The following is a 27,054-nucleotide window of genomic DNA, read 5'->3' as shown; positions in this document are numbered from 1 at the left end:
ATTTTACTTTCTTAAGCCTGGGTGTGCATTTCATGCGACCCGAATCCAAATCCCAAAACATCAAATAAAACGTGTTCCGGATTGTGGGTGCATTTCATGTGACGCAGTCCAAAGACGTGTTTTAAGCGATGTTCACATTTCTTTTAAAAACAATAATAATAAAGCGGTTAAAAGATAAAATTTGCACATAAGTTCATATTTGTATAAAATCAGAGAATCAAGCCGAATATAACAGTTGAGCGACCGTGCTAGAACCACGAAACTCGGGAATGCCTAACACCTTCTCCCGAGTTAACAGAATTCCTTATCCGGATTTCTGGTACGCAGACTGTAATATGGAGTCATTCTTTTCCTCGATTCGGGATTAAAATTGGTGACTTGGGACACCCTAAATCTCCCAAGTGGCGACTCTGAAATAAATAAACCAATCCCGTCTCGATTGTCCTTTAATTGGAAAAACTCCCTTGCACCCTCGCGGGTGCGGAAAAAGGAGGTGTGACACCCACATCTTTCGCTGAGCTGATAGCCTACTTGGAGGACTCTAGACCTGTCTATCGGGACCTGCGTGCATGAAATGCAGTGTTCCCAGGCAAAAGGGACGTCAGTATGAATAATGTACCGAGTATGTAAGGCACATAAATAAGTACATACAAGACATGGAGGAAATATAGAGTATATGACTCAACCTGTAAGTCTGGACAATTCTGTAAATCATGAAACACTTATAGTGTCATGCATATGCATATGAATATCATGTCATGCATAAGTACATGTGTTCCTAATATCATCAAGCCTCTAAGGGCATCCCATCATATCATCTCGGCCACTGTGGGCAAAATCATCAACGTATACCAGCTGATCAGGTGGTGGTGCATATGTAACACCATAACATTTCCCATATTCTATATACATATATATATATATATATAACGCCATCTGGTCATGGGTCAATGTACATGTATAAATGCATGTGAAATACATTAATAAAATTTCTCGGTACGTCATAAGACCATTATGCCTCTGATTAATATCATGAAATAAACTTTACCAACTTACGTATTTTTGAGATCCATGAACAGATGATAGAATAATATGACACATGGGAGAATAAGAATACACACATCTCTAGCATTTCTACGAATAGAGTAATTTATGAAAGTTGTGCATTTGCTCGTTTTGCTTGTGTCGTATAGATCATGCCAAAAAGAAAGAAGGGATAACCTTAACATACCTGAGCCGGTTCTCTTGACAATCCCCCTGACACACGTTAATTTTGACAAAACACATGACAACAAGATCGGAGTAGAAAAAATCCGTATGATATTCTTGAGAATGATTGTACCGGAATTTCTTTGAACTAGCCTTTCACGTTGGATCTTGTAAGATTTTAGAGAAAATTCACACTGGAACATTGTTATTTTCTCATTTAATGGTATATGAATGTTATCTTGATTTTGAAAAGTCTTATGCTTTTCCACTAAAGAGGTCAAGAATTCTTTACGTGTAAAATGAATTGTCACTTAGTCTAGTGACTTGTTTGTACAACTTGCCACATAGTATAATAGCTTAATGAGTCGTTCTTGGGTTTACGGGGTGCTGCCACGTGAGTGCCCCATACTTATCCAATTATCCATCCTTTTTTTTACTCAATTCATTAATTCTCCCACTAATCCAATAATTAATCAATTGCCCACATAATTAAAAATTGTCTCAAATTTCTTAAAATGGTATTCCTTTTTAATACACTTTATACATCATCCTATCATGGCCATATGGTACCTTTTATGGCACTAATCCATAAATACCGAGTATGATATCTCAGACCGTATTTTATCCCAAATTGTCAAACTTCGAGGAATTTCATTTTCTCCTATTTGCTTACCCTATCTTTTTCATGAATATTCTCATCACTTGTTTGGAATAGCATAATACTTATAATCCCAAAATAATCTCATTCCCGAGCTTACGTCGATTAACTTACGACGAAACATTAACGTAAAAAAAATATGGGACGTAACATCTCATTTCCGAGCTCTCGTCAATTTATTTATGGCGCACTTTCATATACGAAAATGTAGAGTGTAACAGTTATAACAGGTGAGTAATGGTCAACATTTACAAATATTGAATAATGACCCATTACTATATGAAATAATAAAGATATTAAATGTCCAACAAAATAAATGAAAATATAAGTCCGGATACTTCCTTTTGAGATATCATATATATTATTTTTCTAATAAGACAAAATAGCCTAGTAGACACTTGTACTTATACTGCTTTGACATCCCGGTCCCACTACTTTGCGAAGTTTCATCTAAGCACTTGTACGTGTCTAAAAAGAGTATTTTAAACATCTCTGACCATTGACTATGATACGTGTTTCTCACTTGCTTGACAGGAATGACACATCAGATCCACATCACTTGCCATGTCGTTTTTTATCTTTGTCAATTAAAAATTTCATTTGAAAAAGTAAAATTAAAACCCTCTGATTTCACGTTTTCTCACCCATTTTTGGGTCCTTTAAATCATGTTTCAGTCAACCCTCCGGAACAATGGCTCATATGCATATTTTCTCCAAATGGACAAAATTTACAAAATTTTAATTGACACTCACAGACAAATTCACAATCACTCCACCCCTCACCGTCAACTTTCCAATCTTACCCATTTTTAGAACTACTAGTGACCATCGCGACACCACTCCTTCCGCCGGCGACAAGAAATAGTAGCCATAGAAGATAACCATCAAGCTCAAAATTTTGAAATGCTTCACTCGCCAAAAATATACCCAACAAGCTTAGTATTTAAGAAGTATTAAAATTCAAACAAAATTTATTTATTTTAATATATTTTTGTTTTTGGAGAGTTTTGGTGGAAGAAAATTTGATTTAGAAAATTTAGCCACCGAAAAAATGGTGGAACTATAGAAAGGGGAAAGGGGAAGAAGACGGTTGGAGACGATTTGATGAAAGAAAGAATGCACAAAGCAAAAATCTTATGAAGAAAAGAATAAAGAAAGAAAAAGAAAAAGAGAAAGAGAAAGGGAAAGGGAAAGGGGAAGGGGAAGGATTTGATAAAGAAAAGAGAGGGAGGGGGAGAAAAGGAGTATCAAGGGGATTATATATATATATATATATATATATATATATATATATATATATATATATATATATATATATATATATTTTTTTTTTTTTGTTTATCTTTTGGTTTTGTCATTTTTTTTATTTTCGTTGAAGTAAAATCACCAATTGAGTGAATTCACTTCATATATGTGTATAAATCAGGCGCTTTGTCCAAATCATCCATATAAATACGATAAACCGGGGTATCAAAATGGTATAAGTACAAGTGTGTAGTGAGCTATTATGCCTTCTAACATCTCTAAATCTAGCTCATTTTGACAACGGCAAGGATACATTTGACTACAAATTTGTTTGATTTCGCGTAGTTCTAAGAACAAATTTGACAGTTCTCCCTAAAAGTAACCATGAACACCTTAGTCAAGTATTACTCCATAAATCCCCAACACGGTTGAACTGTGCCTGACAAGTAGAAAAAAACCTCATTCCGTAACAACTGGCAAGTGGGCAGGTTGTGAAAACGAAACGGGTGGCTATGTTCACGCCACGACTCCAATAATCCGCGACATGGCAAATCTTTAATTAGTTCTGCTTTTTTCCTTCAACAAGTCAGGGGTCTGGTAGTTGCTTGCTGTACTCCACCATAGTTGTACGTAGAAAGCAAAATAGACCGATCACATAGCAATTAGACTCATTGAACGCTCACGAACATAGTACTAGTGCTGGAGCAAAGTAGAATTGGTTACTCAGAAAATAACTGTATTGGGGATTTTGAAGGATTTATCTTAAAGTGAGTTATTTCTGTGGTCAGAATTCAAGAAAATGAAAAATGATGATGAAGTAGTGTTACATCCATGAAAGGTATATCTTTCTCTGAATCACTATCAGCCTTTGCATTGGCATACATTGGCTGTGGTAAATGTAATGGGTACATCAAGCCCAACTATGCTTCCAGAATTGTGGCTAAGAAGAGCAAGAATTCCGAGACTCCGTCTCCTAAGGTAGTTTCTCCTTGCTTCCTTTTCCTAATCTTGTTTATGCCTATGATAATATTGGTGCTTACCACTGTACAGCCACTCTAAAAAATAAGAGCAGAAAAAAGTATATTTTTTTGTATATATATACATTTTTGTATGTTATATAAAAAAATGCAAATTTTATATACTTTTGTGGCTACTGCTAAAAGTGATATTATTGATATTATTTCTTCACTGAGCATGAATAGGGGAGACATGTCTTCTTTTATTTTATTTTTGGACAACCGTGGTATCTAGGTTTGAGCATGTCTCAACTATCTCAGCAGACACATGTACTAAGTAACTCTACCCATCAAGGATGGGTGAGAACAGATCACCTGGGCTTTCTGGTCAGATTTCAACCTCGTCTCCATTGGTTTTCATTGACCCCTACGCCGTACTTTTTTGATAACCCTAGTGTTCGGGCCAACTTGCGTGTAGCTAGATTAATTCCACGGAGATACATCTACCTCCCACCAGCAATGGGTACCACATAACTCTGTTCACCAAGGCTTTGGACAAATGAGAAGAAATCTTCTAGCGTTTGACCCTTAGGCCATACTCTTGGGTGCAGGTTAGGAATGTGTTTTATCTGGGATTGAATACTCACAAACTGGGGCCTGGTGCAAGAATTGATGACTCAAATGATATATCGTCTGGTTCATCTTTTAAGTATACTAGTTTCTCCACACGTGCGTTGCACGTGTATGCCAAGTCATGTAGTATACGATTATGTAAGATAATATCAATATTATAAAAATAAAGCTATGAGTAAATAATTATACATTAAAGATTAAAGTACAAGTTTTTATGAATGAAAGTGCAAAATTTCATAAAATAAGGAAACTTAGAGAACATATTAAAATTTATTATCAGTGAGTATTTGAAAATTAAACCTTGTTTGTGACCGTCACCTTTATCAACACTGTGGCAGTTTGATTTATTGCGATAAAATATTTCTCACAAAAATCTTATGATTCTTTCCGGTATGAAACTCACCCAAATTAGCAAGATTGGACACTTCAAAGTTGAGAATATTTTAATTTTATGAAAAATAAGTCAAGAACTAATTTCTAACAAATCAGAAGTACTAAGTAGCATCACATACATCGAAAGCAGTTAATTATCAAAGTGTAGGGAGTAATTAGTCATATTTTGAAAGGAGCATGGATCAATAGAGTTTGTTGAGTTATGTCATACATCGGTTGATAGGTATTTTGGTCTCCTTATATGGTCTTGGACAATCTCACCTCATAAGCTAGCTTTTGGGGTTGAGTTAGGCCCAAGGTCCATTCTTATCATGGTATCAGAGCCAGACCCATCCCAATTTATTGTTACCGATATTGGGCCCTCATTTATATAGTCCGCTTCAGTTGCAGGCCTGGGCGTGAGGGGGGTGTTGAGTTGTGTCCTACATCGGTGGGTTATAGGTATCTTGGTCTCCTTATATAGTCTTGGGCAATCCTCACCTCATAAGCTAGCTTTTGGGGTTGAGTTAGGCCTAAGGTCCATTCTTATCAGAGTTAGGTTATACCTTTTAAACTATTTTAAAAGTATGAACCGTTTACCACAAATAGGCTCATATTCTTTTTTAATTTTCTAATGAACAGACTATTTCGCTAGGGTCAATCTTTTCAAAAGAATCGGGTGACATGTATTGAAACAAAACAAAGTAAAAAAAATATTAATAAGGACATAGTAGTACTCAAACAGATATTAACTTGGTGCAATACAAAAATTTTGATGCTGACAAAGAGAAAATGAAGATACCAAATCCACAGAAAAATAGTGGAACGAATAAAGGTTGACTGAAAAATGAACCCTATATATGTTAGCTTCTAGGCTAGCATGTGTATTTTACGATCATCAAATAACTCAGAAATTTAAACTCATCAAATGCAAAGCAAGAAACAAGCAATCACTAAATGAGATCTCATAGCTAAATCTCTAGAACAATGTAATTAGCTTTGTCTCATAAAATTTGTTTAGTAAAGAAAACTCTATGTGTGCAATTAATGTTTTGATTCAACTAACCAAAAAATAACAATTCTGTCTCCCCTCAACCTGCTAGCACATATCTGCTTTTAGCATAAAGTCAGTCAACACAAATAAGCAGACGAATACATTAAGACATTGTTTAAATTATGTTAGATATTAAAGGTACTTGATTGAACACTAATCAGGGGTAAATCAGGGACTTTTTATAAATTATAACCTCTTGTTCAACATTCTTTCAACCATTTATCGCACCTAAGAAAATCAAACTAATTAAAAGGATTTTGTCATGTGTAATACAGTCCAACAGAAGGGCAATTCTTTTAAAAATACTGCGCATTTTACGTTTGACATCCATGTCGTTTGCCACTCAAAAGTCTCTTTAGCATTAAATGTCTCAGTAATCAATTAAAGTGATATAGTTCACTACATACTTACATTCACACACATATACACATACGTTTATCTATATATTCATGAGAATGATACAATTAATGCACTTTTAAACATGATAAGAAAGGTATTTCAAAAGCCAAAAACCTGAATTTAAGTCTTTTAATATGGAGCAATCAAACAGATGATTTGTTGGTTCTTGTGGAAACAAGCACTCAACCAAGAAAAAGGAGCAGATCACAGTCTACTGATATATGTAATACATACTGTGTTTGGTACTTGCTAGAAGAAGCCAAGTGCTAGCAACTATACGTAAATATACCTTCAATAAAATATCTGAAACACCATTCTTATCAGAAACGATGGCAACTCTTCAAAACAGCCTGTTAGTAGTAGGCAGTTTTTCTTTTTTTCTTTTTTTAGAATAGGATATTTAGTTAATGAAAAGGATATTTTGGTAATTTGACTTTTAGGTTAGGGGCTTCTTGATTTTAATATAATATAGATAATGTTCATAAACATTTAGTAGCCTAAAACATGGAACATCACTTTTTGTGGTTGAGGGGCTAATGTTAAGTATATGTGGATGCTCAACTAGAAAAAGGAAAGTGATTGATCATTTCTCTTGAGGGAAGTTTTGTAAAAAGCACTTGGAGTTGTCATACTCATTTGGTAATCAGTGTTCCAATTGAAAATGCACCGGTGACGGTTATGAGCCACATTCAACGAAGTGTTTCTCATCTTTGTCCCCTTAATACATTATAAATTGCACATTTGAGTTAGCAGAGAAGTTGGTTGCGATGCTGCATCGGGTTTGTTCTAGAATGATAAGGAGCCACTGTCATTTTGGTTTTGGATAATTCGAATTTAGAGATATAAAGGTTAATGGGACTTCAACAACAACAATAACAACATACCCAATGTAATCCCACAACTGGTGTCAGGGGAAGGTAGTATGTACGCAGATCTTACCCTACCTTGTGAAGGTAGAAAAATTGTTTCCGATAGACCCTCGTCTTAAAGAAAGCATGGTCACAACAGACGATAAAGAAATACGGAAGTGGAGAAGCTTTAGAAAAGGAACATTTATAGCATCAGCAAAATAAGAAAATCGAAGCAAAATAAATAACATGTACTCCCTCCATTCCAGTTTATGTGAACCTATCTCCTTTTTGGTCCGTTCTAAAAAGAATGACTCCTTTCTAAATTTGGAAACAATTTAGTTTAAACTTCCAATTCTACCCTTAATGAGAAGCTTTTATAACCACACAAATACTCTGGACCCCTTTTTGACTTGTTTAGGACTACAAATTTCAAAAGTATTCTTTTTTTCTTTAACTCTGTGCCCAGTCAAACAGGTTCACATAAATTGGAATGGAGGGAGTAATAATAACATCTAAGAATATGAAATACGAGAATAACACTAGTACTATAGTGAGGGAACGAGATACAGCTATGGAAAAGAAAAACGCTTGACAATAACTGACCCACTACCTTAATCCTCGCCCGCCACATCCTCCTATCGAGGGTCATGTCCTTGGTAAGCTGAAGATGTGTCATGTCCTGCTTGATCACCTCTCCCCAATACTTCTTTGGTGTATCTCTACCTCTCCTTAAACCCACCATGGTCAACCTCACACACCTTCCCATTGGGGCATCCGTGCATCTCCTCTTACTTTCTGCTTTGTCCTTATTGTAAATCTTTAATTTCTTTCAGACATACAACAACAATAACAGACCCAGTAGTTTCTCACAAGTGGGGTCTGGAATTTCTTTCAGACATACTTTTCTTTTATCATAACAAATTCGTTGTACAAATGATTGCTATTGTTTTAGAAATTAGAGTAAATAAATAAATAAATAACTTTAACGTTATGTCAAATTTTGAAAAATCAAAATTTCGTATCGTATTTAATCTAGAGAATCATCAGTTGTAAATTGTTACAAGATTTCGATCAAGAAAGAGAAAGGAAATAAAATCTACTGTAGATTTAGGTTTGTCTGGTTGGTTGTACTTTATTTTAGAATGTAAAAAATTACTAGGTCTATGAAGTAAAGCACTTGTAATTACAAACAAGAGGGAAGATAGTATAATTGGAGTATTGGACTTAAGGAGTAACAAGGAAAGATAGATAATATATGGGTAATGGGATATGATGCAAAGTTTTGTTTTGATCATGAACCCCAGGAAATCTCAAAATATAAGTACTTTGCATTATTCAGCAGTTGGAAGAGAAGTAGTACTTTGTTTCCAATACCATAGTCATAGGATAGAAATGTACAGAACTTGGCATCATTTTTTTACCAAAAGAATTTTTTCTTCTTCTTGACGTTCTCTAAATGGCTTCCTTGTTAACAAGTAGTACAATATTTGTGATGTCTTGGATAAGGTGAGTTATCAGAAAGGATAGAAGTATGAAGAAACACTAGCTAGCTTTGTCAAATTTACAGATAGTCCATTTGTTTTGAAGCGATGGAAAATGCTCTTCTGGCTATGCAAGTGCTAGAAGAGGATTTGAGCAAAATTTTCATTGAGTGCTGGAGCTGGTCAATTGAAAAGTTATCTGAGAATCATTCAAATGTATAATTGAGAAAATCTCATTACCTTTAAAAAAAAACAAATTGAGAAATTCTTAAATTGAACACAAATTTACCGTTGCTGAGAACTGATAGCAGCAAACAGTTGTTTGGATGGCATGGGATACCAAACCATGTAGTAATCCTTTGAGTGGAATTCAGTCCTAGTTTGCTAATCTTTCCCAGTGTTTTAAACGATATTTGCTTACGTTTTACAATTTTTTAAATATTTTAATAATTCCACCTAGAAATGAAAAGATCGCTCTTTAATTTGAATGTCCAGCTAAGTCATTTGAATCTTACGAACTTTACTTCTTCAAATAGGATACTGAGACACCTCCTCCAAGGATTACATCAAACTTGAAGCAGAATTTGCAGTTCCTAAGATTATGGAAGGTCAGTCTTCAATTAATATCAATGGAGCCTATAACTAGATTTAGTCGATCCCTTTCAGCAATTCATGTTGTGGAAAAATCCTTTAGGACTTCCAAAAGAGAAAATCCAGTACACCGAAGCCTGCTACCAGTTATCGTAAGAAGAAGGTGGAGAAGGAAGAACTGCCCGAAGATGAAGAGATCTACCGTGATCCTACTTTAGCACTATACTAGTAAATCTTTTCCAGGCCTTGTCTAGAATGAATTTTCCCATTCAGTAGACATCATAATGGGTGAATTGAAAAGCTACTTGTTTTCCTTGAACTTTCTGTAGTACAAATCAGGTCTTGGATGGTGCTGTTCCCGTCTTGCTCGTTGATGGATATAATGTGTGTGGATATTGGCCAAAGTTGAAGAAGCATTTTATGAATGGAATGCTTGACATTGCTCGTCAAAAGCTTCTTGATGAACTTGTATCATTTAGTTTGCTAAGAGGTTTGTTTTTCCCCCCTCAATGAGCCTGTTTCTATGTCGCATAAACGCTTGTTAGAGCACATGTGGTCTTGCCTGGCTCTACAATTGCATGAATAAAAGGTTTCCAGCTGGGATAAGCTTAACTTTCGTGATTCTCCATCAGATATATGCATCTCAAGAATTACTTGAAAAAGCGAATCCCTTCTTCTAATAGTTGTATTTTATGAACTAGTCATCAGATACAAATTCTGCTACTGTTTTCTATGAGGTGACTTTTCTCTAACACTTGTTATATTTTTCTTCCTAAGCTATATGTTGGAGTTTTCTTCTGTTTTCCATCAGATAGTTGGCATCTAGCATACGAAATAAGCTGGTATAAATCCCGTATGCTCAAAATTAGTTGCTCTTTGTATACTTTATTCATGTCTAATCACTTGTCAGTGGGTAAAATGTCGCCATCTCATTTCAGTATATTGCAGAGGTGAAAGTGGTGGCTGTATTTGATGCCATGATGTCTGGACTACCTACACACAAGGAAAACTTTGAGGGGTAATTCCTATTATACAAACAAAAGCAACCCCATAATTATGTTCTGTGGATATATTTCTGTATGATATAAGTGATAGGGAGTAGTAGTTGAGAATAGGTTTTCGACCTATAGGAAAATTCTAATATTATTGTTATAGTTACTATTATTTATATATATAATTAACTTATTTTTCACTTTTGTTTTATTTGGTATGTTGATGATCTGAGTTGAGCTTAAATGAAAATATGAGAATTCATATATGAGACACGGCCTAGACTGACACAATTGTTGTTGTTGGATATATTTCTGTCTGATGGACATGCACTCAGAATTTTCTATTATTTTTCTGCTTGTTCTGTCATTGTTGTAGTCTCAACTTATGAAGTCAGATTCTTCTCTTCCTTTCAAAAGGTAACATGTGGATATGCTGTTGCATACTAATGCTGTATGCTATTGATTGTAAATAGTAAATCAGTGACACATGCTCGTGAAATATTCTTGGGCCCTGATGTGATATCATGTCTATTTTCATATTTAGCCCTGATGTGATATCATGTCTATTTTCATATTTACTTGCTTCATTGTTGCTTAATATTATAAAAAGATTTTAAGTCTTGAATTGAATATACCTTCAAGAATTTTCTTATTATGGTTATTTTCAGTCTATTTTTCCCCCACTTTTGAGATATTCAGGTGATCTAAAGAAGAAATCTGATTTTATAATCATATTTTTCATGTTGGTGGTTATTTGATTCAGAAACCAAACTTGTAATGACACTTTATTTATGTGTCTATTTTTAGATTTATCAATCTTCTTGTCCTATTGAATGCAGTCTAGAGGTTGAGTTCCATGACCAGCTACTTCTTTTTGCAGTGTTGATGTAGTATACTCAAGTGAAACATGTGCTGATGCATGGATTGAGAAGGAGGTGAGAATGTGATGAAGCTCAATTTTAGAGAAGATTTATCTTTTTTTATTGTCAAGTTGGTGAGTAAATGACTTTAACTAGTATTAGAAGTCTGTTGTCTTGATACTCCTTTTTGATGGTAGAGTATTTCTGCAAGAACAATTGCAAAATGCATGCTCAATTCGCATTAGAAGTTAAAAACAAAAGTTGAATCGTTGCTTTGAGTTAGTATGGGTTGATGTTCATCTGTTCTTACCTTTATATCCATATCATAAGTTCAGTGCAGATTTTGCTGTCAAATTTTTTCATTTATTGGATCAAGATAATGCACTTCTGTACTCATCCTTTTTTTAAAAATAAAAAATAAGCCATGTTTAGTTTATTCCAAATTAATGCATGGTATTCATGTGTCCCAATATTTCCTAGTCTATTCCTGACATTAGAGTTTGGACCACGAGAGGTTGAAGGGGGAATAATATTTGGCATGGTTGGACTTGAAAGTTACCTCTCCGTTTTTATTGTGATCTGCAACACCACCATTAGATGCAAAACTGGGGCCTTAAAATGGTTATCAGAAATTGGTTTGCTTGATTCACATACCTTTATCTGAAATAATTTGCTGATGATGCACTGATAGATTTGTTGTCCTTAACATTTAAAGGTGGTTGCATTGAGGGAGGATGGGTGTCCAAAAGTTTGGGTTGTCACGTCTGATCATAATCAGCAGCATGCAGCCTATGGAGCAGTAGGTACTTCTACCTTGTGATATGTGATCTAAAAGGAAAAGAATAATTTGTTCCACTATTACTCCACTTCAAGTTGCACATTTTGCATCTCTTTGTTCAAAGGACATTTTCTGGATTTAAATAGTTCTTTGTTAGTGTTACTTATCAAATAAAGAAAAAAAAAAGGATGCATGATTACTAACATCACCTCTTGAATCAGAAGGCAGAAACAGACTTCTTTAGCTGGTATTTTGAGTTATCTGCATACTGGTTTTAGATGTCAGGATCTTTCATATGCTAGTTGAAGTGCACCAATAACTTTTCCCTCTGCTCCAATCTGATTATATATTTATCATAGCACTGAAGCATTTCAACATTTTCTGGTATTCTAATCTTCTATGAAAGATAGGATTAGCTATCTGTTTCAAATATAAAAAAACAAAAAAAAGTAAAATGTACTACAGTTAGCAACCTCCTTTCATCACCATTCATTCTCTAGTAGTCTAGCCTATACATCCTTTGGGTAGAGACTGATTTCCTTGTTCAAACTTTGACGGTTTTACCAGGGGGCTTTTGTTTGGAGCTGCAAGGCATTAATCTCTGAGGTAATGTGCAAATATCAGCTTCTTCATTGTGCTCGGCATAAATCCTTTCATCTGTCAGTTTGCTTTGTTACTTTATGTTTCGAAACAGAAGAAAGGAAAAGGAAGTTGGGAGTTTCATAATTTTTCTCCCTTGTTTCTTCTGCATAATGAAGAGCAAAGATAATAAAAGTTTGTTTTGTTTTCCTTGGGCTTTTATTTCGTTGAGTGAGATGAAAAGTTTGTATGTATTCTAGTCCATACTCCTTACCCGAAGTAAAGGAAAATAAGTTTCTTCAATTTTTCTTCCTTTCTCACTTTACTACTTACCCGAAGTAAAGGATAATAAGAGCCCGTTTGGACATAAGAAAAATTTCACGTTTTTCGAAAAAATTTCACCTTTTTTCGAAATCAATGTTTGGCCATAGAATTTCAAATTTTCACTTGAATATGAATTTTGGAATTTTTCGAAAATTTGAAAAACTCCAAAAAGCTGTTTTTCAAATTTCACTCGGATTACTCACAAAACAACCCAAATTATATTCATGTCCAAACACAACTCTAGTTTTCAAATACCATTTTCGGTTGAATTTTTTTCCACTTTTTTTCTAGAATTTTACAATTCTTATGTCCAAACGCCCACTAATAAGTTTCTTCACTTTTTTTTTTTCATTTCTCACTTTTTACTTCCCTCCCTTAGTATAACCTTATGTTAAGATCTGCGCTGCAAGATGTTTGGTTAGCTTGTAAGAATTACGATTCAGGAGATTGGTCCTTTATCCTTATTATTTCTTTGAACTGAAAAACAATTGAGTCTAACTCTTAGCTCCACTTGCTGCTTGGGTCCCAGGGTCAATCTTGTAGCGCATAGTATGATTTTCTACAGGATTCCAAATTCTGTTTATAGTTAAGTCAAACATGACCAGCATCAGTGCACCCTGTATAGTTAAGTAAGCTTGGTCTATGGCTCCATGCTATGGCAATTTGATCATTTAAGAACATAAAGGAGAAACTTGTGGGTTGGCAATGATTGGATTGGTCATTTTCTTCTGAAACTAATTATTACTAATCTGGCTCACTCATGACTGAATTGGAAAATATTCTGAAATTTCAGAAACCTTCAGTCTTGTGAAACCAGTAGAGGTATTGCTCCAGAACACAATATCTCTTGTTTATAATTCTTTAATATTTGTAATTCTCTTTCTTTTCTTTCCCTTTTTTTCCTTTCTTGATCCTCGTTGTATCTTCTTTCCTTCTCCATTTTATTTCTAATTGAAAAATACAAGAGTTGATCCTCAACTTAATGGGCTAAACTTAAAGAAAGGGGTTTGTTGAGTTTGAAAAGGAAGTTCACGGGCTTAGATCAGAGTAATAATTGTATAAGAGCTTATGTGATACTGTTCTGTAAAGTTTTCTTTTGCCCCTTATGTATTGTGTAGAAGAACTTACTGATAAAATTGTTTTTTGTACAATACCTGTACAACTCTGTAGAATGGTATTCTTTTGAGTCTATCTAACATTTGGACTAGAGACCAAAGAATAGACCACTGTAGGCTTTGGCACCTTTTCCTACTTTGTCTTAGTGCAAATTTTCTAACAAATGTATTATCTCATGGATATGAAGAATAGGTGCTTGAATGTTCTGATAAAGTGTTTGCGCTAGAAATAACAACTACTGCTATGTATAATCTGCTCCCTAGTTCTGATGTTATTTCTCTGATCCTTTGAGATAATGTAGATCAAAGCTTCACATAAGGAGGTTGAGAGAATGCTGCGGGAACATAGGTATGTTGCGTAGCTTGAATATCTTTCATTTCTTCTCGAATCTGGATATTCCCCACCTCCTTGGGTGGGAAAAAGATTCATCTGAATGGTATGGTATTTGCAAAAGCTTGACGGCACTCACATTTTCCATATTCTTCTTGACCTTTCAATGAAATATATTTAAAACAGGGGACGCTAGTTTTCAATTATATGTTCTTGTACTTACCTTACACTTTTTTGTTGTAAAGCATATAAGGTGCCAAACTATTTTAAAGAGAGTTTTTAATAATATGTATGACTTTTGAACCTGTTTAAAGTTGTTTTAAAGTCATTTCTTGTGATTAAGACTTTATGCTCGTTCTAGTTGAGGTTTGGAGGGACATTGCAGAATCCTTCCTCTTTCTTACGCTAAGTAGGTAAAAGCCATTTAGTACTTGACCGCTTGAGCCCCTTGTCCTCAGCTAAGCCACTGAGAATGTAAAGTCTAGCATGTTAATGAAGTCTAATGACTTGTCAGTCAGTTCTCGTGTCTTTTGATATGACAAAGAAAATGCTATGTTATGCCTGACAAACAAGTTTACCCTGAATCAAGGGCGCACGTTAACCATTGCTCTCGGCGCACAATAGCAAGGAATGCGATTGTGACCGGAAAACGATGGCTCGTCGCCGGAAAACTGTGCATGACACCAATTTGCAGTCGGGGAAGCTAATCACTCCAGCAAATGGCATACAAAAGGAACTACCACCACTCACATTTGGGAGTTTTCTACCGCAGAAATACCAATCTATCGAGGTAGTTCATGAAACTACAGTTCTGAAGGTGATGTGCAACTTCAATCTGTCAAAGCGGAAGGAACAACACTACATGCAGCTCGGCAATTATAGTAGTCTGATGTGGGTGGGTCGGGGAAACCAACTCCTATAGCAGCTGACATTGTACGAGGGAATCGCAGCTCACAAATGGGTAAACCCTTGTATTTTGGTCCTCTAACTGGTAGAGATGGTAAATGAATTGTCAAATTGAGCGAGGAAGATTTACAATCCTAGGCAGATTATTGGAAAACCTCGCTAATTGGGTACATAATAGGAGAGAATCCTTATGAAAAAGCTATGGAGAATTTTGCCATGAACGCGTGGAATTTTGTCACTAAACTTTAGATCTTAATTCACTCCGAGGGATATTGTATTTTCAAATTTCACACCATAGCTGATAGGGATCAAGTACTACAGTCAGGGCCATATACCTATGGAAACAAACCAATGGTGCTGAGGCTATGGGAAATTGACTTCTCATTCAATAGAGACATTCTAAGCATAGTGCCGGTTTGGTTGAGATTCCCTAGTTTACTAGTAAGTTATTGGTTGACTGAGTTTTTAAGCAAAATGGCAGTGTTGTAGGAAAATCCCTATACACTGATAAGTTCACTGCTCACTATGAGAAGATATCATATGCTAGGGTACTTGTGGAGGTGGATGCTGCATATCCTCTTCCAGACCAGCTAGAGATAGAGTCACCTTGATACAGAATTGGAGACCTGTTTTTTATAACGATTGTTTGAAATTTGGACATGATTCCTCTGAACGCTGGCACAACAAGAGCTGTGATGAAGGGGAGGATCACCAGGAAGGTGAAAGGCCAAGGAGGAAGAGAAGAAAAGCAAAGAAGCCAGAGGTGAAAGGCCAAGGAGGACGAGAAGAAGAGCAAAGAGGCCAGCAAGGACTGTAAAGCAGGCATGGCCGCTGAAGAAACCAGAAGTGAATGTTGGTAATGCTCTAGAGCCACATAGTGATGATGCTCTGCAAACAGGCCCTGCTAATCTGCCTGAATGCACTGGTCTTACTAGAAGGAATATAGATCCTGTATCACATGATGCTCGTGTGCCTAAGATGGGGAGACTATACAGTGTGTGGGATCTTGTGATTGAAATGATGCACTACAATGACAAAGGGAAGGTAGCTGCTGAGCCAAGGCATGCTGGGAGAAGAGGGCAACAGGTGGATCCAGGTCCAACATGCTCTCCAATTCACAAGCCCCCATGATCATTGCCACTTGGAATACCAGTGGCCTGAACCAAGCCCACAAGTAGAAGGAGGTGAAAATCTTTCTGGCTAAAAATAAGGTAGATATAATGGGGTGTATTGAAACCAGAGTTGAAGAACATTAGGCTAAGAAAATACAAAAAAGGATTGCCCAGGGGTGGAATGTTTGTTGTAACTATTCCCTTGCTCCTAATGGTAGGATTTGGATTCCGTGGAGAGCTCATGCTCATGTTCAGATGATTCAAACTATAGATCAATTCATCCATTGTCTAGTGGAGGATACCAGAACTCAGTTTACAACATATCTCAGCATCATATATGCCCGGAATGATGGCAGCAAAGGGAGACCTTATAGAGGGATCTTAAACGGATAAATATGCAGGCTCATATCCCATGGCTACTTAGTGGAGATTTTAACAATGTCCTATCTTCTGATGATAGAATAGGATCCCCTGTAACATAGGGATTCAAAGATGTGATTGATTCTCTGCAGCTTACCCCCCTTAGAGCTAAAGGGTGACACTTTACTTGGACAAACAAATAAGGAACTGATTAAAGAGTGTATAGCAAGATAGATTGGGCTCTGGGAAATTATCAATGGATTCAACAATATGGTCATGTGGAGGCAGACTTCTTGAAGCCTTCAGTTTCTGATCATTCCCCTATCCTAATCAAATATGGTGGATAGAAACTATTACATCCTAAGACATTTAGGCTAAACACAAATGTCATGGATCTTCCACAATTCCAGAGTATTATTCAGCAAGTGTGGCAACAAAATCATACTGGCACACCTATGCAACAGGTCTGGTGCAAGCTGAAGGTTATGAAGGTGCAACTGCAAGCTTCTAATGCTTATATGACTTCCTACAAGCAAAAACTTGAGCAGGCAAGAGAGAGATTGGCTATTGTCCAGGACCAGATACAGCAGGATCCTTTAGCTCAGAACCTGTTTGATCTAGAAAAAGACACACTAGCTGACATTGAGAAATGGAGTAATATTGAGGAGCAAGTTCTGAGACAGAAATCTAGGGCCTGTTGGATTTAATGAAGGAGATGCTAATACTAAATACTTCCATGCCCAATGGAAGATTAGATCCATCCGGAATAGTATAACCTCTATATATATTGACACGGGGATAAAGGTGACTGATCCAAAACTGGTTGAGCAGGAGTTTATTAGAGTCTTTAGATCCTTGATGGGTGATTGTGCTACTGAGCTGCCTTGTGCAAACACAACTATAATCAAGGATGCGCCATTTTTAACTGTGCCACAACAGAGAGGCAGGAAGTAACTGATGAGGAAATCACTGCAGCAATGTGGGACATGCCCAGGGATAAAGCACGAGGTGTTGATGGGTTTCCTATTGAATTCTTCACTAGAAACTGGAACATGGTGAAGGAGGACCTCTTTGTAGCTGTTAAGAACTTCTTTAATACTTGTAGTCTACCTGGGATGATAAATACTACAGCAATCACTTTAGTACCTAAAGTACCAACACACTTCAACAGTCAAGGACTATAGGCCTATTGCATGTTGTACTACCTTGTATGAGGTCATCTCTAAAGTCATCACTAGAAGAATCAAGACTGTTCTTGATGGTTTGATTGGACATTCCCAATCAACATTCATTGAAGGGAGGTGTATTATTGATAATATCTTACTTAGTCATGAGGTGTTAAAGGATACTACAGAAAGGGTATCTCACCTAGATGTGTGCTGAAACTAGACTTGAGGAAAGCTTATGATACTCTTGAATGGGAATTTCTCAGAAGAATGCTTGTTGATCTTGGTTTTTCCTTCAAGTTTGTGCAATGGATAATGGCATGTGTTACTATAGTATCCTACTCTTTGATGCTTAATGGAGGCCTAACCACACCTTTCAAAGGCAAAAGGGGATTAGACAAGGAGATCCAATGTCTCCATACTTATTTGTCATTGCAATGAAGTACTTGGGAGGATAATTGGTCCAATTACACAAGAATGGGGACTTTAACTTTCATCCTAGGTGCAGGAAGTTAAAAAGTGCACATATTTGTTTTGCGGATGATCTCCTGATGTACTGCAGAGCTGATATTGAAACTATAAGGATCCTGAATGCTTCTTTCCACAGATTCTCAGTTGTTTCTGGACTGCAGGCAAATGAGAATAAGAGTGCTATATACATGGCTGGAATTTCATCATCCTTGAGGTAGGAAATCCTTACAACTCTGGCTTTACTGAAGGAAAGCTTCCTTTCAAGTACTTGGGGATTTTTTTAGACTCAAAAAAGCTATTTGTTCACCAATATCTATCACTTATTGAGAAAATTATTGCAAGGATCACCTGCTGGTCAGCTAAGCTCTTATTTATGCTGGTAGATGTCAACTGATAAAGGCTATCATCTTTGGTATTCAAACCTACTGGGCACAAATATTTGTATTCCCAGAGAAGGTTATGAAGTTAACTGAGACAATATGTAGAATTTTCCTATGGATTAGTGCTGCTACTATTTCTAAGAGAGCACTAGTGGCATGGGTGAGGGTATGTTGGCCAATAGCGGCTGGAGGGCTCAGTATACTGGACATCAAACTGTGGAATAAAGCAGCAATCATAAAACACTTATGGGATATAGCAAGAAAGAAGGATTGCCTATGCATACCGTGGGTACATAGCTTCTATATAAAAAACAAGGACCTGAAAACAATGACTACACCTAAGACTGCATCTTGGGTGGTGAGGAAGATATTAGATGGCAGGAACTTGATTATGGAGCACCAACAACTTCAAGGAGGCATCCACAACACGCTACAATCCATGTGTACTAATACAGAGTTCCCGATAAAGCAGATGTATCTGAAGCTGATACCAACATATCCCAGAGCTGACTGGAAGAGTTTGATGCTGCACACAAGCATCCATCCCAGATATAAATTCATTCTATGGCTTGCAGCACAACAGAGACTAGCCACAGTGGAAAGACGGTTGAAGATTGGCATCCAAATTCCTATAGCCTGTGCATTCTGTGGACATAGCCTGGAATCATTTAGCCACTTATTCTTTGATTACACCATTACAAAGCAATTGTGGTCCAGCTTATGTTCGTGGTTGGGGTATAATAAGAGAATTGGTGATTGGAACACAGAATTGGAATGGGCATGCAAAAAAGCCAAGGGCATGAGCAAATGCTATTACCAGCTATGTGTTTGCCATGATTGTTGCATTGATTTGGAGAGAGGAACAAGATTAGATTTGAACTAGCTGGATTTGATGCTTCTAAAATCTGCAGGGAGATAGTACTGCACCTGCACACCAGAGGAAAGGACATAGCCAAGTGGAAAAGAGCACTGCAGCAGCAGCTGTGTACTGGTTTCCATAGATAGTTAGCTGATCCAATGACCACTAGGAGATCCTTGATGTAAGAACTGAAATGCTATTTGTGTCTGTCTGGAATGATTATAGGATAAATAGACATTGGAATTGATAGAAGAAGAGCGTCTGATGTATATTTGGAGTAGCCCGTCAAAGCTATTCCTCGGACTTCATTGTACATATTTTTTTGGTATCAATAGAATATAATGTTTATTTTAAAAAAAAAATTTACCCTAGAACTAAAAGACTTTTAACAGTACGCACCTCGCAAAACTGCCTTTAAGCTAAACTGAGAGACAATTGTTTCGTTGTGAATTATTTTCTTGGTGTTCTAGTTTAACTCAGGACACATAATCAGAATTTTTTATGAAAAAAGTTTGTCAATTCACATTTTTTATGATTGCATTTGCACAATATTGGAATGGGGTAGTGATGTTGCTTAGTTTTTGTTATCGCTTTCCGTTTCACCCCACCCTTTCAAAAAGTTATCATTTGAAGAATATAGCCGACATTTCAATCTCATCACCCATATATAACTGTCGAATTCAGGACACATTTTTCCTTTCCAGCTGTCTAACTAATTGGTGAAACTAGTAATGGGAAGTCACAGTATGACTAATCGATGGCAGTCTTGATTTCGCACATTATGTAATTTCATTCACATCTAACGCATTGCTAATAGTTTCATGATCTATTGATTTTCCTTACAGATCTACTTCTATGCAAGGTAAATTGCTAAAGCACAACCTTGATTCAGAAGTTGTGGATGCTCTCAAGGACCTCAGGGACCAGCTTTCTCAAAATGAGACACGCAGGTGATAGTAGTTTCCCGTGAGGTAATATCCGAGACGAAGCCAGAATTTTAAGCCAGTGGATTGCAAAATCATCATTACACTCACTACTTTGTGACAGTAGTTTTGATATCAGTATAAATTTATGCATTTCTAAAAATTATTAACTGCATATCTAGTCAGGAGCTGATGCTGCCTTCAACAGTGGGTTATATCCTCCACCTTGTGCTTACCTCAAGGAGATGCAAACATTTACTTCTTGATTTCCTTTTTTCTAATTCAACACTAGTCTCAGAAAAATTGTTGTATTTACAAACTGTCCATTTCTACATTGTACAGCATCCTCTAATTTCAGGGAGTGGTATATAAGTTGGATCAGTTTATTATTCTAGCTGTGATGTTTTTAGTATTCCAAACATAGTGTCCCATCACTTTTGAGACCTATTTCCTGCTGCAAACTCTTCGTCCTCCTCCTCCTTCTCCTTCTCCTTCTCCTTCTGAAAACAAACAATAAGCACATAAAAGTACAGATCTATCTGTTTTCATAACCCCCACTCCCCCCAACCCCCCGCAGTTTTTCGGGAATAGAAAAAGATCTCCAGAATCCCAATTGAATACAAATTGTCAAGCATCATATTCTGCAACCCTTTCATTCTTTTTAGGGACACTAGGAACATGCGTATAACAACTGAATATACCTGGACGTATGACTTTTTAGTTGCTAGTACTGGGTGTGGATTTGTGTTCTTAGGGTTGAGGGGTCTTCTTCCGCCTATCATTATGTGAAAATAGTATGGGCTAACCAGTTTTCGATCGGGTAATTACAAAATAGTCAGCGTTTACAAAGTTATTAAAAAATAGCTACTATTTTGTGCGGAGATAAAGCATGGACAATAATACCCTAGCTGAAATATGGTAGATTTATGGAGCTCCTGCATATAAACTTCTAGCATATTATGTTGGAACTCCAGCACATAATATGTAAAAAATTCGAACTTCAGCATATTATGCTGGAAAAATTTTCGGATTTTAATGAGTGTTGGTTCAGTTTTTATTTTTACATAAAAAAAGTAGCTAAATTTCAATTACTTTTAAAATTCTGGTTAATTTTCAAATAGTAATGTCGGAAATATTTGAAGTACATAAATAAATGTTTGAAGTTCAAGCATAAATGTCTAACGTTTGGCTTTGGCAAGTCAAAATCTGAAGTTCAGACAAAAATCTATATCTGAAGCTTGCACAATCAATATGACTTCAGAAAAAATTTATAACTTCCGGCGCCATTTTTTGCAATATGTCTAAAGTTAATTCTCAAGTGGCTAAATTTACAAAAATTTATAAACTTCGGCTATGCCTTAAACATTGGTCCTAAAATTGGCTATCTATGCAGTTGCCCCAGAATAATGAACCTTTGGGTTATTTAATTGGAAAAATGATATTTTATAGCCGCTGTAAAAATAATAGTCGAAAAAATATATAAAATTTGTATATTTTTTTGTATATATATACATTATGTATGTTGTATATATATATATACACACTCTGTATGTTATATAAAAAAATTATACAAATTTTATATACTTTTTCGGCTACCAAATGTAAATAGTTTCTGGCGCTGACTAAAAGTGATAGTACCCCTTGGTGGAAATTAGACCAACAATTTTTAGTAAAAAGTTGGCAAAATTTTGGTGTTTGTCTTTTTTTCCTTTTTATTTATTTGGTAAGAGAACAGAATAAAAGTTTTTTCCGGGTAAACATAAATAAAGTTTTCACCAAAAAAAATAAAAAATCCAGAAACAGAAAAAATTTCTAAACAACAATAACTATCTTAAAAACAGCTTTGTTTAAGAAACTCCTCAAGGAAAAATATTTCACTCAAAAAACTTCAACACAACTTTTTCAACTGAGCCAATTATAAACTCCAGTATATTATACTAGAATTCCAATATATTATGTTGAAGTATTTATCGGATTTTGAACAGTATTTTTGTTCAGATTTATCTTTACATGAAAAGTGGCTAAATTTTGATAACTTTTGAAATTGTAGCTATTTTTGAATGACCACTTATAAATCTGACTATTTTTGAATTTCTCACCCAGGGTGGCAAAATGGTTAACATTTGCCATTATCCACCCGACCCAAGTAGCTACTTTGAGAGCTCCTATTTGAAACAAATCTAGTACTAGTTTTTAAAAACTATTTAAAAATTTAGCTAGTTTTAGCAAATATCAGATCGTTCTGCTACTATTTCTTCTTCAGACGTTCGGGTCTGAAGCTTTGAATTGTTAGAGCCTAACTTTATACACGGTGGTCAAAAGTTTGAACCGTCGAAACAAAAAACTTCAGACCTTCAAGTTTGAAGTTACTTTCAACTTTTGCCCGAAGGTCTTAAATTAAAGTGCAATCAGATTATCAGTCTGAAATTAGGCTTTAGCAGCTCAAACTTCAGACCAATGATTAATTAAAACTTCAAATTGTCGGGTATGAAGTTTGATTATGATCCGACAAAACTTTAAACACTTTTTAAACTTGGGCTATTAATTAAATATTGATTCTAAAAACGACTATTTGTGCACGTCGTCCTTTGCAGAATCATGTAACAGGGTTATAACCCGCAAAAGCCCATTCAGTTCCGGACAAGTGATAACTTAAATCTTGTGGAAATTAGACCAGCTATATCCATTTATAAGTAGCTTATTACTAGAATTAGCCAATTCATAAAATATTACTAATATTAGTCAATTAGCTATTTGTACCAAAAAAAGGTCAAATTTTTGCTTTCTTTTGAGTAGGTGTTATTAGAATAGATTGAGTACACTTTAAGGAGTTTGGATATTAGTTCTAGGATGATTTAATAGAGTTTTGAGATAGTTTGAATTGAAAATTCGAAATAGAAGATGAACATGAACAAATTGATAGGTGTATCACACCATGTATCACATATATATCATATTTGTATCAAATGTGTATCACATGTATATCCATGTATACCTGTGTGAAAGATGCATGCGTGATTCATGTGTCGCACAAGATTTTTTTGAACTCGATTTTAACTACGGCTTTTGATACCAAATCAGTCCAAATCACCTCCAATCTTCCTCAAATTTTATATATTGACTCATTTATATGTTTTCAATGAATCTCAACTGTACCCATTGAAAAGAAAGTCCTTTTTTGCTTAGATTTTTGGAATCTTATATATATATTTTTTTGTATTTCATCACCTTATTTGCTACCTTATATTTTCTTTTTGTCTTACATCTAATGTTGCTAATCACGCTCAAAAATATGGAAGGAGATCTTTGTGTGTGAATTTTGGAGAGAAAGAACCTTATTTCATTAGGTTTTCAAATTTTATATGTGCGTGGCTAGTTTTGATAAGTCTATGATTAATGACTAGTTTTGATAAGGATTGTACCTTTACTGCATCGAGTATACAGTCAAACCTCTCTATAACAGTCTCGTTTGTTCCGAATATTTTTAGATGTTATAGCGAAGTGCTGTTATATAGAACATAAATTATAACATAACATGAAATTTGGTTCCGAAAAAATTTGGCTTTTATAACGAAGTATTTTTAAATATGAATGCTATTATAGAGATGTCTGACAATAGTTGTTTTCACCGTGTAACATGTAGTAAATATTCATAATTTATTTAATATGGTAACCTAAAATAAAATATATAATCTGGTTGAAATGCACTACAAATATAATTTATTTATAACGTATGGAGATTAAATCCTTGAGTAAATATTAGGAGTGGAAAAAAGAAGAAGCTTCAGTTAGTATAATTTGTAGTCATTGGACCAGCTGGGCAAAAAAGAAATAACCTGAAACTTTACCATTCAATGATTACACAACTAGTCTAGGTTTATAATCGTATATGTTTTTCACTTTGCCTACCTTGGAGTTTGCTTTTGAGTACAAATAAGCATCATTCATTTGCATATAGTTCCAGTTACATTTAAGGAGAAGTAAGATACAAAAGTCGTTGAAAAACAAAGGTCAATTTCTAGCTGAGGCTGTAAACGGAATCACGAGATACCTGTCCTCCTTCCCTGCCCATTTCATGTCGCAATCGTACTACTTCCTCCCTACAACTTTACTAATCATAGGCACAAAGTAACAATCAAATTTCTTTATAACAATATCATTCATTTTGATATTTTTAGATTTTTACAGTGAATGACTGTTATTTTTTTTCCTTTTTTAATATTACATATAAAGGATAAGAAATTATTCAAATTTAAAATCTCAAAAGATATGCATATTTTACTATTTAAATATTACAAAATTTAATATTATATTATTAATATATTCATAACTTAATGTACAAAGGTTTAAACTCTAAAGCACACATTTTAATGCTACTAAAAAAATTAAATTCTTCAAATCTTAAGCATTATCTGATTAACATATGGAGGCTTATTGGGCGATGAAGGTGCCAATGAATTTGGAGAATGGGCCACAAAGTTAAAATGCTTACAGTAATTAGCCTTAGTCCAATTGAGGCCCAAGAATCTCAAGAAATTGAAGAAGTCCAAAAATTCATTAAAGACTGAGATTTTTTTCCAAGATTAGGATTTCTTAATTCTTGTTTTAGTAGGATTATATTTATAGTTCTATCAAACTGGAATTATGATTATAAGTTGGTAGCCTTTTCCTAGTAGAATTCTTTTTCCTATTTTAGTAAGGATATGTTTTCTTAGCTTTATTCTTATTCTAGTTTAATTAGTTAATTTTCATTAATCGTATCAGTTTTACTCATTGTAAAACCTATTTAAAGGGCTCAATATGCTGAAAATAAATGTTGGTGTTTTCTAAGCTTTTACTCCAAAAACGTGATTGATCTTTTATTTCATTCTTCTTCCAACACTGCTTGTAATCTTGCAGGATTAGGGAACGTGTGGATGGTGTTTCTTTCCATCTTACATTCTTCTAACGTGAGTTTGAAGAACGCTTTTGCTAGTTTTGTAAAAAACCTTTAGCAGGGTGCTTTTATTTTTCTCTCTTCTTTTTACTTGAGAGGTACAAAACCTTGAAAGTACATCACTTTATCCAATGAAAAAGATTGTACGTGCAGATCTTCAAATATCAGACATTGTGCATGATAAGACCTTTTGATAAAAATATACAAGCGTATATTTTAATCAAATTAAATAAAATTTTTAATTATGAAAGTATGTACTAACATAATATTTTTATTATAAGTGGTGCACTAAAGTTTTATAAAAATTGAAAAAATTAAAATCTTTAAGCTTATTATTGGTAGTCTTAGAAATTTTACATAGCTGTTTAAATAAGTAATATAACCTTTGTTTTTTTAATTTAAAATTGACAGATTCATTTACACTTAGCATATTCTAATAGTACTTACGGTTAATGAAAGACCATAAATTAAGAAATTAGTTTATATTCTTATAAATACATATCCATTTCTCTTTCATCCTCGTTAATACATTTTCGTTTCTCTTTCTCTATTATCCATATTAATACATATGAGAAAAGTGCTTGATAATAGATGACCGCGGCTAGATGACCCATGCATGTTTGATTTGAATTTTAGTTACTTTTCACTATTTATAATTGATTAGATAATTTTAACTAAAATAATAGTTACTCGGTTAAAATACTGACTTTGAGTATACAATTGATTTAATAAATATATTCGATTCCCTTTGAATTCACCCTAAATCTAGTTTCTCTTGCAACTGCCACACTCAATTTTTTTGAATTTCTTAATCTTTATTATAGCATGTATAGGTGAAGTGGGTGAGGGTGGGCAGGGACGTGAAGGCGAAAGGAGACAAACAATGAGCTGATATTCAAGTGATTGTACTAGTTGTAGTATCCAGCAATGGACTGTTCAGTGAGTTATGATAAGAGAAAGAATTTAATGATGAGTTTCTGAGAGTCAATCAGACAGGTCAGAAATCGGACAGTCAGTCAGAGAGTCAAACAAACATACAGAGTACTCGAATCTTATATTATGATCGGTGAATCAATAAATGAAATATAAACAAATTACAACGGTGGTTTTGGTCGATGTGGTGTCCTAGAGTTTAATGTAAAAGGACTGTTTGGTCCACCGAGTAGTACAATATTATATTCTTTCGTTTTGGACTGTGTTTTTGTCCCAAAGTGTGACAAAACTTCACCAATTTATGTGTACAATAGAGGTGGATACCTCACTTGACATTGAAAGGGTTGGCAGATATTTAAGCTCAGTGTATAAGGTCCAATTGTGCCATTTGATCGAGAAAAGGAAATTGCATCGGGGTAGCCTCGTAATTAATCACACCCGAGCTCAAAGACGAGGCATTGAATCCAAAGATCGAAGTGCCTGCCGAGATCGAGGCTAACAACGACTGAGGCCATATATAACAGACTTCGAACGAAGCACAATAACGGAAAAACGAATATATCCGTAACCGATCGAAGAT

General features: G+C 35.1%; 1 protein-coding gene across 4 annotated transcripts; it reads left to right on the top strand.

Moving 5' to 3' along the window:
- Positions 1-3,355: 3,355 nt before the first annotated feature.
- LOC107804436 (uncharacterized) lies at positions 3,356-20,999 on the top strand. Of its 4 annotated transcripts, none has more exons than XM_075237007.1 (10): positions 3,356-4,090; positions 9,395-9,466; positions 9,553-9,677; positions 9,779-9,939; positions 10,398-10,467; positions 11,322-11,376; positions 12,017-12,100; positions 12,647-12,685; positions 14,400-14,446; positions 20,545-20,999. In XM_075237007.1, the coding sequence occupies exons 1-10, from the start codon at positions 3,944-3,946 to the stop codon at positions 20,546-20,548; spliced, it is 804 nt and encodes a 267-aa protein (XP_075093108.1). In that variant the 5' UTR covers positions 3,356-3,943; the 3' UTR covers positions 20,549-20,999. The 4 variants fall into 4 exon arrangements, with proteins under 4 accessions (XP_075093108.1, XP_075093109.1, XP_016483835.2 ...); XM_075237008.1 differs by having other exon boundaries at positions 12,017-12,104; positions 20,545-20,625; XM_016628349.2 differs by having other exon boundaries at positions 3,357-4,090; positions 12,017-12,104; positions 20,528-20,999.
- The last annotated feature ends 6,055 nt before the right edge of the window (positions 21,000-27,054 follow it).

Source organism: Nicotiana tabacum, chromosome 18 (assembly GCF_000715075.1).
Source record: "Nicotiana tabacum cultivar K326 chromosome 18, ASM71507v2, whole genome shotgun sequence".
Classification (NCBI taxonomy): Eukaryota; Viridiplantae; Streptophyta; class Magnoliopsida; order Solanales; family Solanaceae; genus Nicotiana; species Nicotiana tabacum.
This window is presented reverse-complemented; position numbering and strand designations above follow the sequence as displayed.